This window comes from Neoarius graeffei, chromosome 28, assembly GCF_027579695.1.
Source record: "Neoarius graeffei isolate fNeoGra1 chromosome 28, fNeoGra1.pri, whole genome shotgun sequence".
In the NCBI taxonomy this organism is placed as follows: Eukaryota; Metazoa; Chordata; class Actinopteri; order Siluriformes; family Ariidae; genus Neoarius; species Neoarius graeffei.
Genome location: NC_083596.1, coordinates 14,606,747 through 14,618,797, shown reverse-complemented (window position 1 = coordinate 14,618,797; position 12,051 = coordinate 14,606,747). Strand labels below are relative to the sequence as shown.

The 12,051-nt window shown below is 40.3% G+C and overlaps 1 protein-coding gene across 7 annotated transcripts in view; it reads left to right on the top strand.

Annotated features, from left to right (window-relative positions):
• Positions 1 to 496, top strand: part of LOC132875535 (mucin-2-like) — a 22,277-nt gene extending 21,781 nt beyond the window's left edge. For all 7 annotated transcript variants that reach the window (XM_060912375.1, XM_060912373.1, XM_060912372.1 and 4 more), the window contains one exon: positions 1 to 496. This exon is cut by the window's left edge and continues 119 nt beyond it. In XM_060912375.1, coding sequence (XP_060768358.1) covers positions 1 to 8 — 8 coding nt within the window. In that variant the 3' untranslated portion in view covers positions 9 to 496.
• Positions 497 to 12,051: the final 11,555 nt, after the last annotated feature.

The window sequence follows — 12,051 nt, the reverse complement described above, 5'->3', positions numbered from 1 at the left end:
TTGAGTGATCACTTCCTACACGAGGCATCATTTCTATCCATTCTCATTAGGGTTACAGTCTGACAGTGTGTTTGTATTTCTTATTCTGACTTGTAACTTTCTGCCATTTTGGAAAAATATTTTGCTCAGATAGGTATCAAGCATGTTTGGTAAGGAATTCAAATAAAAAAAGTCAGGACAGAATATAAAACATAGAGCATAAGAGAGCATCACGAAGTGTTTTATTCCTCTGATATCACAGTGTTCTGCAAACAATTACCATTTTTAATTTATTAAAGCACAGCACATCATGTGTTTTAACTGTTTATATTGATAATGTTATGGAGATTCCATGACACAATGTTTTAGCAGCTATAAACAGTAACTCCCTCACCAGCCTCACTTGTTTTCTCTCTCGAAGACAAAAAAAAAATTACACATAAAGCATAAAATCCTCTGTCTGGAAAACTTACTGACATTGTAGACTCTTCCTTCTGTTATTGTTCAATAAATGCCTCTTTACAGAAAACTTCACCATATCATCAATTACAGCGTTTTATTTGTGAACATACAAAATTTAATAACATTTTTTTTAAAAAAAGTTTATTATTAGCATTCGATTATGTTGATCATCTGCCATACAAGTCACTATGTAAGCTGTCACTATAGAAACGATTCTATACGTATTATAACAAAAGCATTATTATGACCCTGTGATTGGAATAATAGTCCAAACCTCTGTTACAGGAAACTAATCAACACCCTTTCAGCTTATTCAAGAATTCAACAATGCTGTAGTATAAAAGTAATTATTCTATCCAAATTGACTGGATATGAGCAACCGCACACTCTGATTGGCTACTCTACTACTAGGCTCATCTCATCTCATTATCTCTAGCCGCTTTATCCTGTTCTACAGGGTCGCAGGCAAGCTGGAGCCTATCCCAGCTGACTACGGGCGAAAGGCGGGGTACACCCTGGACAAGTTGCCAGGTCATCACAGGGCTGACACATAGACACAGACAACCATTCACACTCACATTCACACCTACGGTCAATTTAGAGTCACCAGTTAACCTAACCTGCATGTCTTTGGACTGTGGGGGAAACCGGAGCACCCGGAGGAAACCCACGCGGACACAGGGAGAACATACAAACTCCACACAGGAAGGCCCTCGCCGGCCACGGGGCTCGAACCCGGACCTTCTTGCTGTGAGGTGACAGCGCTAACCACTACACCACCGTGCTGCCCTACTACTAGGCTATCAGCTCATATACCATGAGTAGAGAAAAACAAAATGGCGGTGCGTGTTACTGAACCAACCGAGGATGAAATAAAAATTCCACTCGAAAACAAAACCCCAGAAAATAAAAAAAAACAAAAATATGCAATGAAAGTATTTGATAGTAAGAACATATCTTTTTTTTAAAAAAGAATTATTATTATTATCATCATAGCATTTTTCACAAATTGCTCCTGTCATTTTGCCGGTTTGTTTACATTCTTCATCTTTAAGCATTAAAATTTGTCTGATTTTTTTTAGACTGGTTCAAAAGTGCAAAGAAGTTTGAAAATTACAGAACTGAAATGTCCAAGGAAGAATTAAACTAGATAGAGACTGTGATTAAAGTCACAGTAATTTGTGCTAGCTGACCTTCGTTAATTGAAGGTCAAGGAAACATTGTGTCCTGATGCCCTGAAAAAAAAAACTGATTGAAAAAAATCATGAAAATTAACAGGGTTATAAGTGATTGAAGAAAAAATAAAAAACGTTTTTCATGGATCATTCTGGTTCAGTGATCCAGATCACCACCAAAAGTCATAGCAACATAATTCAGCCCAGAGTATTCTTCATGTGAAATTTGTTGATGATTGGTTGAAAACTGAGGGAGAAATAGCATCCTAAAAATAATAGGATAATAATAATAATAATAATAATAATAATAATAATAATAATAATAAGAGTGCTCTAAGAGCACAATATCCCCTGCTGGCGACAATGCCATAACTCTAGTAAAATGTGACTGAATTGAATGAAATTGCAATATGCGTATTACCGACATATAACAAAGAATCCTGTCAAGTTTCGTGAAATTCCTCCAAAAACTGTGAGAGGAATTGATTTCAGAAGGTGAGCACGCTTCCTGGGTGTCCGGTACGAGGTAGGAAGTGGACGTATGTGCAGAGATGATGTTTATTTACAGTGAAAAACACACACACAGGCAAACAGTCCAAATCAGCAGGCAAAATCCAAAATGAGAAACAAGCAAAGGGTCAGGCGAGGTGCAAACAGGATATCACAGGCAGCGAGAAAGCAGGAACGAGGAACAGGTACAGGAATCAGGAAACCAGGAAATCAAACACGGGTAACAAGGCCCGGTAATGCATACTGACGTAGTGTAATACTTCGCACCGATAGTGCGTCTAAACAGTCCTTATGTAGGTGCACATATAGCTCCTTAATTATGTTCAGGTGTGTGTCGTTAACGGCGCATGCGCAATAGTCCGCTTGACGCACGTGCAGCCCGGGGCGCACCTGAGAGTTCTTCAGGTGCACGCGCCACAGCGCACAGGACTGACACCGGGATGGACAGACAGACATAGCCACGACATAATCCCCCTTTGGGCCTTTCGACCAATGGGGGATAATAATAATAATAATTATTGTTGTTGTTATTATAAAGTAGAAAGATCCTGAGTGAAAGTAATAATTTGCGCCAGCACTGCTAACACAAATTAATAAATGTCTAAAGCTATTCTATACCTCGTCACGACAGCAAGACGGCACTTTCTACAAAAACAACAACAATAACACTAAAGTCAATTCGTCCAGCCATCGATACATTTTTAAGAAGTCCACCCAAGCGGAAATTATTTTGTCGGACGTTTTGTGTAAAGTTTTGTATTTATCGAATTTGCAAAAAATAAAAAATGAAAAAAAAAAAGCTCTGTTTCTCAAAATCCAGTGAATGTGGATAGAATAAAACAGTTTTTCACTCAGTCTCGTCATACATGGCTTATAGCCGGCTCGGCACTACGCACCTCGTCAGCTGTCAGCTCATATACGACTCAATTTCGTGTAATAATTATTAAATAGCCATGTATTCTGTGTATACTTTCTGTGTATAACCTTCGGGTGGCACTGTGGTGTAGTGGTTAGCACAGTCGCCTCACAGCAAGAAGGTTCTGGGTTCAAACCCAGCGGCCGGCGAGGGCCTTTCTGTGAGGAGTTTGCATGTTCTCCCTGTGTCTGTGTAGGTTTCCTCCACAGGTTAATATGGGACGGCCTTGGACTGAGGTGCCCTTGAGTGAGGCACCTAACTCCCAACTGCTCCCCGTGCGCTGTTAGCATGGCTGCCCACTGCTCTGGGTGTGTGCTCATTGCTCACGTGTGTGTGTTCACTGCCCCAGATGGGTTAAATGCAGAGAGGAAATTTCACAAGTGTGTGATGAATAAAATTGTGCTTTCTTTCTTACTTTCAATGCAATAGAAAGTAACTAGTACATCATTAGTGATGATATTGAATGTATACTCTATCTCAGGATGTTACATCGTGAATGATATCTTTGTATCATGCAAGCGTGAAACAGAAATAGTGTGGCATAGATGATGTTATACAGCTGGACTGATGAAATAATGTGTAAAAGTTTTTCAAAGACATATAATTCATCAAGAAAGGCTTGCTTGCATTATGACACACTTTGTTCAGAGTCTTATGTATACTGTATTTGGATAAAGCAGCCTTAAAGGAACAGTCCACCATACTTCCATAATGAAATATGCTCTTATCTGAATTGAGACGAGCTGCTCCGTACCTGTCCGAGCTTTGCGCGACCTCCCAGTCAGTCAGACGCAGTCAGACGCGCTGTCACTCCTGTTAGCAATGTAGCTAGGCTCAGCATGGCCAATGGTATTTTTTGGGGCTGTAGTTAGATGCGACCAAACTCTTCCGCGTTTTTCCTGTTTACATAGGTTTATATGACCAGTGACATGAAACAAGTTCAGTTACACAAATTGAAACATAGCGATTTTCTATGCTATGGAAAGTCCGCACTATAATGACAGGTGTACTAACACCTTCTGCGCACTTCGGCAGCACATTGATATCTGAGCTCCGTATCAATGCGCTGCCGAAGTGCGCAGAAGGTGTTAGTACGCCTGTCATTATCAGTGATGGGAATAACAGCGTTAGAAATAATGGCGTTACTAACGGCGTTACTTTTTTTAGTAACGAGTAATCTAACTAATTACTTTTTACATCGTTATAACGCCGTTCCCGTTACTTACAATAAAATACTATGCGTTACTTTATTAAAGCTGTTTTCATCTGGCACGCTGCTCGTTCAGCCTTTCTTTACTCTGCTTTCGTGTGGGGCGGGGAGACACGAGACAACGGCACAGTAAGCCAATCAGAGTAGATTTGGACAACATACGTAGGTAGGCCACGCCTACTGCACTACTGCGCACTCTTTCAATCGGAAGACACAGCGATGGCGAGCGGTCAGCCCAGCACTGCGCTTTCACATTGGAAATACAGCCATTACTTTTCATTACTTGAAATAAAAGGCAAGAGTGTTTACATGCAATGCACATTATGTCGAGGAACAAAGCGTTTGTCCTCGTCAGTGGCCAGTAATTAGTAACATAATTTTAATAACTACAAAAATATATTACATTTGATAGATGTCTTATCTCACATTGTCCCACAAAAATATTAATATAGTGTAGATAACATTACTAATTGGTTCTGTTAAGTGTCCATTTCAGTCATTAAACACATTTAACATTCACTTTTATTATGATTACACTAACTGAATTTGATTTTTTTTGAGGGGGAACAAAATGTAACGGAATAATTACTTTCCCTGGTAATTAGTTACTTTCATGACAAAGTAACTCCGTTACTAACTCAGTTACTTTTTGGGAAAAGTAACTAGTAACTATAACTAATTACTTTTTGAAAGTAACGTGCCCAACACTGGTCATTATAGTGCGGACTTTCCATAGCATAGAAAATCACCACGTTTCAATTTGTGTAACTGAACTTGTTTCATATCACTGGTCATATAAACCTATGTAAACAGGAAAAACGCGGAAGAGTTTGGTCGCATCTAACTACAGCCCCAAAAAATACCGTTGGCCATACTGAGCCTAGCTACATTGCTAACAGGAGTGACAGTGCGTCTGACTGACTGGGAAGTCGCGCAAAGCTCGGAGAGGTACGGAGCAGCTCGTCTCAATTCAGATAAGAGCATATTTCATTATGGAAGTACGGTGGACTGTTCCTTTAACTTTGTGTCATAACATTCATTGCACTGATAGTCCTGAGCTTTGAAACAGCTTCATTGCCACCTGTGCTCTTTTATGTTAACACTCTTTTACACTGGACAGAATAGTGAGAATGGGAGAAACAGGGAGCCCCTGACATGAAAAAGGGAAGTGTGTGCGTGTGTGTGTGTATTCGAGTGAGCACTTCATCACATTGTGGGGAAGAGGGAAATCATCAAGTAACTCCAGGGGTTTTTGAAGAAAGTCGTTCTGTGTGACAGGACGTGTGTTAAGTGTTGCACCTGAGAACGTTGCAGTGATTTCCTTTCGCCTTTGTTCTGAGGAGAAGTCTGAGGCAGATCCCTTAGACGACTGCGACGAATAATAGGTTTGGGAGAATAGATGAGACGGAGGTGTTAGACTAGATGTCTTAACTCTAACCATATAGGATATGGAGAAAATACAACACATTTTAAAAAGTACTAAGTGTTTTATGTCTTCCTAAGCAGGGTTCTGGGTAAATCCTGGAAATGCTCTCTCGTGAGCTATTTTAGAAAAAAATGGACATTTTTTTGTCTCAGATTTATTTCATGAATGAAATTTTACCACTACAATGTACATGGTAGTTATCATGTATGCTGCAAATAAACTCCTTGTGCACAAGATGAATGTTTTGTGAATGATTACAGAGTATAAGAATGCAAAATGGTTGAAAATATTTCTTGCAGTTGTAAAAGGATCACTTCCAGGTACCAGAGGTGGACCCAACTTCATTACTTAAGTCAAAGTATAGATCCCACCGGTCAAATGTTACTCCAATGCAAGTGAAAGTGGTCCAGTCAATTTTTTACTTAAGTTAAAGTACTGAAGTACTTGCTTTTAAAAATACTTAAGTCTCAAAAGTATATTTTCTGTCAATGCATTGTTCTATCATTGCCACAACGCTTACAAAACCTAATGCCGTTACCAAAGACAGAAATGTGAATTCACAAAATGAACGCATGCTGTGCCATCATGGTGGTTTAACGTTAAGCTAGCTAGTCAGTGAAACTCCACCTGACATGCTAGCAAACGCTTTTCAAACTTGAAATCATATTGGGTAGCTAACGCTACTAGAAAAGAAAGATTTCTACATTCTGTTTATTTGGCAGGATTATACTAAAATATATTTCTGAAAGGACTTCAGATAAGTTAATGTTATTCATGTTAGCGTAACTCTGTTTCTACATGCTAACTAACAGTGTCCACATTAACTAGCTATGTGTTAATGTTAGCCGTGAACAAGGCTACGGCAACTTGGCGGGTAAATCCATAGAGAGTAATTTGACTAACCAGACTGCATAGCTATTGCAACATTATTGCTAGCTCTAAAAGCACAGACAACTTCATTACAAGCTTTCTCTTGGAATAAAGCGTTTACATCCCTCAATATGCTTCTGCAGGTCGGATGGCTAGTTTTTGTAGGCCGTCATGTGGTTCATTTTAGGCAAACAAAGCAAACATTTAAAATGAAATGAATGTTTAATCCTTTCAGAAAACTGAAACATGGGTTCATGGGCCATGGGTGTGTGTGCGTTCCCCAGAAGAACCGCCTCTTTCCATTCTGCCATCAACTGATCGTGTTAAATAATGCTGCTGAGAAATCATTGAACTTGATTTTATACAGTCTATGGATGTGACGTGACCTTAGTGATTACTGATCGGCTGTCTCAGTGTCACTTGTGAAAAAACCAATCACGTTTTAGAAAAAAAACGAAAAGAACATCCACTTTCAAAGCCATTTCATAGTAACGAGTAACAAGGACCTTGATAGAAATATAGTGGAGTGAAAATAGGATATTTGCCTTTCAAATGTAGTGAAGTTAAAGCCAGAAGTTTCCAAACAAATAATGCTCAAGTAAAGTACAGATACTCAAAAAGTGCAATTAAGTACAGTACTCAAGTAAATGTACATTGTTACTGTCCACCTCTGCCAGTTACATAACTAATGACTACATGGATAACTTTAACTCATAACACACAACACCGTTTCTAAAGTGTACACTAAGAAGTTGATGTATTAGTATTAACCCAGACACTGTATACACACTAAGAAATAAAGGTACTAGACTGGCTTGGACTGGCTTTTAAAAAAGATACAAGGTCTAATGATGTATAGTTAAAGGTATACTACGTATATTCATATTTCCAGGTGTTGGATATATAGACCAACAAACAGCCATTCACACCTACGGTCAATTTAGAGCCACCAGTTAACCTAACCTACATGTCTTTGGACTGTGGGGGAAACCGGAGCACCCGGAGGAAACCCAGCAGACACGGGGAGAACATGCAAATTCCAAACAGAAAGGTCCTCGCCAACCGTTGGGCTCGAACCCAGAACTCAGAAATGATCTGCCAATAGAATAAGAAAATTTAAAGCTTGAAATGAGTAAAAGCATATAAAAGTAAGCTAAATAATCTTACATTTGACTTCTAATAATCTTCTAATGGGGCGGCACGGTGGTCTAATGGTTAGCATTGTCACCTCACAGCAAGAAGGTTCTGGGTTCGAGCCCAGCGGCCGTTGGGGGCCTTTCTGTGTGCATGTTCTCCCCATGTCTCTGTGGGTTTCCTCCGGGTGCTCCAGTTTCCCCCACAGTCCAAAGACATGCAGGTTAGGTTAACTGGTGACTCTAAATTGACCGTAGGTGTGAATGTGAGTGTGAATGGTTGTTTGTCTCTATATGTGTCAGCCGTGTGATAACCTGGCGACTTGTCCAGGGTGTACCCCGCCTCTCGCCCATAGTCAGCTGGGATAGGCTCCAGCTTGCCCACAACCCTGTACAGGATAAGCGGTTACAGATAATGGATGGATGGACCTATATTAAAGATATTTTCTCTTAACAAGATATCATCTTTTTGCAGTGTGACAATACTAGCATTTCTATCTCTTCCTTAGGAGAAGGACATAGTGGTAATTAATCATTTAATTATGAAATACTTCTGGTTTGGGCCATACCAACTTGCATTTGAAAGCATTACCATTTTGTGGGAAATTATAACACACATTGGGGGGAAAAAACATGGACACCTCTATTTTGTTAGCAAAAATCTCACCAGTTAACTGTGATGAGTGATGTATGTTTACTACTAAACAGGAAACTGGATTAAAAAAAACTGCTTTACAGTAGATTTATAAGTTATAGATAATTACCTCCGTCAGCTGTATTGGACGGGGTTATGTTTTCGCCTCCATTTGTTTGTTTGTTCTCAGCGTAACTCAAAAATTAGTGAATGGATTTGGATGAAATTTGGTGTACAGCTTTAGTATTATCCTCTGTTCAAGTGATTTGATTTTGATGTTGATAATATGTGGCTTGGTGGAGATATGCACTCTACCGTCTGCCCTTCTACCTTATTTATAGATTGTCTGTCTTTGTATTTGATTGATTGTTTTTCAGAATTTCCCTCCACTCACCATTTGCACCACACTGACCACTGACTATTCAGTCTCATCTTGGTATCCATCATAAAATAGCAACTTTTGTACTGCCATGCGGTCCTCCTTTCATCGTTGCTGCCTGCACAAGTGGGCTGTACCACAAGCAAATATGACTTTATATTGACCGATCTAAAGTTAATACTTCTGGATTTCCAGTATAACTCAATTAAAAGTAAAGAAGTGCTACTTTGTTGACTACTGATGCTGTGAGCGGCCATGTTGATTTGATGTCACTTGCTGAACTCGGGGTTGAGGAGACCTTACTGAGTTTTATGAGTCGGATGATGGAAAGTCAAGAATAAATTAGAATACAGGTACAAATGTTTGGAGCGCTAAACATACTGTAGTCTATAACGATAGTGTTATTGTGACACATCTCCTAATCCAGGCGCCTCTTAATGAACTGCATGTTTTGATAAGTTGTACAGTATTTTAGTGTCTACCTCGCTTCTTGAGGTCTTAAGTCCCAGATGCTGTGTCTGTTTTTGTGTCCTTGTGTGATTTCTCACTAATGATGCCGTTAACAGGTCGTTCGTGCGCAAGCCTCCAGAATCTGCCATGTTGGTGTTGTGTGTATTGAAGGACCGTGAGTCCTCACCCAGCTTTAATTATGCTAAGGAGGGCATGACGAGCATCAAAAAGGACATCAGATCAGGTAAAGGTGTAGCATTGCACATTTGTCTGGCTTCAACAAAACAAAACAAAAGTAATGAAAACTAGACTTACTGACTTACATTTCAACAACAACAACAATAATAATAATTAAAGCCGCAAGCGGCCTCGATGGGCCCTCGCGCCAGCGGCCAAGGGGGGCGGGGGCATGCGTCCCCGCGAAATACCTTCCACAGCTTCTTTGGCAAGAGACATTACTCCCACAATGGTGAGAAAGCACAGAATTGGACACAGAGTACACGGTGCGCTGAGATGTTGTCATGGACAGAACATTTTATGCCATGGCTTCCCAACCAAATTAATGTATTTACCTCATCAGTCACCAAGCTATAGCTACATAGGATTGGCTTCTGTTAGACATCTATTAGTCTGTATGTAACGCTACAACACTTGCTCCTGACTGCCTACCCATTCCCCACAAGTCATGTGTGTTTAAGGCAACCAAAACAACATACTCCTGGTGCCTCATGATTGTAAACACCTCTCCTGCAACTGCTACAGTGCAATGAGCGCCCCCAGTGGTCCACAAGTCATGTGTGTTTAAGGCAACCAAAACAACATACTCCTGGTGCCTCATGATTGTAAACACCTCTCCTGCAACTGCTACAGCGCAATGAGCGCCCCCAGTGGTGAAAGTTCACCAAATTTGGTATACATGTCAAGGGACCTATGAAGAGTTGTTTTGTAAAGTTTGATCAAGTTTGACCAATCAGAAGCCGAGATATAAATTGTTGCCTGAAAACAGCGCCCCCAGTGGCAAAAGTTCACAAAATTTGGCACATATGTCAGGTGACCTGTTAAGAGTGTGCGTATCAAGTTTGATCAAGATTGAGAAAATAGAAGATGAGATATTGATTTTTGAAGAATAAATTTTTTGGTTTCTCCCATGTCAATAGGTGGTGCTATGCTGCACATGAGCGATTATGAGTTGGAAAAATAAGTGTCTACAACAGCAACGTACTATCACAAGGTAGTGGTGTGAAGGAGAAGCATTATGGAATTATTTACCAAAAACCTGTTTTGGAGCAATTGCGTTGGCCAAAAACAGCACCCCCCATGGACGAAAATTCCCAAAATGAGGTGTACATGACATGGGAGGTAGTAAGAGGGTGGCCGTGAAGTTTGACCAAATTTGAGGAAAGATTGGATTTTTTGCCCAAAAATAGCGCCCCCAGTGGCGAAATATCACAGAAATTGGGTAACATGTCAGAAGCCCAATGAGTGATTAGCGTGTGAAGTATGAGCAGTTTTGAGCAATTTGAAGATATGTTATGAATTTTTAAGCATGTAAAATTTTGCATTGAAAATTGATTGACGTATAACTTCTGAACGGTTTATTCTACGTGAAACGTATTTAGGAACTTTTGTCAGCCATGTCTGTAGATGATGTGTATCAATTTTGGTGACATTCCTATGAACGGTCTAGGAGGAGTTGCGCCGTTTTCGTGGCCATGCATTTCGCACAAAAGTGAAATTACCTTACTTCCTGTTGGGCGTGGCTAATGCATTGGCATTACATTTTTGTCCGGCTTAGTGAGATACATATGCGTACCAAATGGCATGCCACTACTACAAACTACATGGCAACCAGGCACCTTAATGCGGGAGGCCAAAATCACAATGAGTTAGGGGGCGCTATAGAGGCCCTGAGGCCCGCCTGGATCTGGGCTTCTGGTTCTCAGTAGCGGTGGGAGTCTAAGAAAAAGGAGCCAAATTTCGTGCGATGTTGACCATGGCAAGCGCCCCAAAAAGGGTCTTGTAAAGAGTTTGCTTGCCAAGTTTGACAAATCAGAAGCTGCAATATCATTTCTGCCATAACCCGCACCCCCAGGGGCGAAAGTGCACAAAATTTGGCGTACATGTCAGGTGAGCTATGAAGAGTTTGCGTATGAAGTTTGATGACAATTGAGTAAACAGAAGATGAGATATAGATTTTTGAAGAATAAATTTTTTGGTTTTTCCCATGTCAGTAGGTGGCGCTATGCTGTACATGAGTGATTATGAGATGGAAAAATAAGTGTCCACAACAGCAACGCACTATCACAAGGTAGTGGTGTAAAGGAAAAGCATTATGGAATAATTTACCAAAAACCCGTTTTGGAGAAATTTCGTCGGCCAAAAACAGCGCCCCCCATGGACGAAAATTCCCAAAATGTGGTATACATGACATGGGAGGTAGTAAGAGGGTGGCCGTGAAGTTTGACCAAATTTGAGGAAAGATTGGATTTTTTGCCCAAAAATAGCGCCCCCAGTGGCGAAATATCACAGAAATTGGGTAACATGTCAGAAGCCCAATGAGCGATTAGCGTGTGAAGTATGAGCAGTGTTGAGCAATTAGAAGATTTGTTATGAATTTTTTGGCATGTAAAATTTTGAAGTGAAAATTGATTGATGTATAACTTCTGAACGGTTTATCCTACGTGAAACGTATTTAGTAACTTTTGTCAGCCATGTCTGTAGATGATGTGTATCAATTTTGGTGACATTCCTATGAACGGTCTAGGAGGAGTTGCGCCGTCTTCGTGGCCATGCATTTCACACAAAAGTGAAATTACCTCACTTCCTGTTGGGCGTGGCTAATGCATTGGCATTACATTTTTGTCCGGCTTAGTGAGATACATATGCATACCAAATGGCATGCCACTA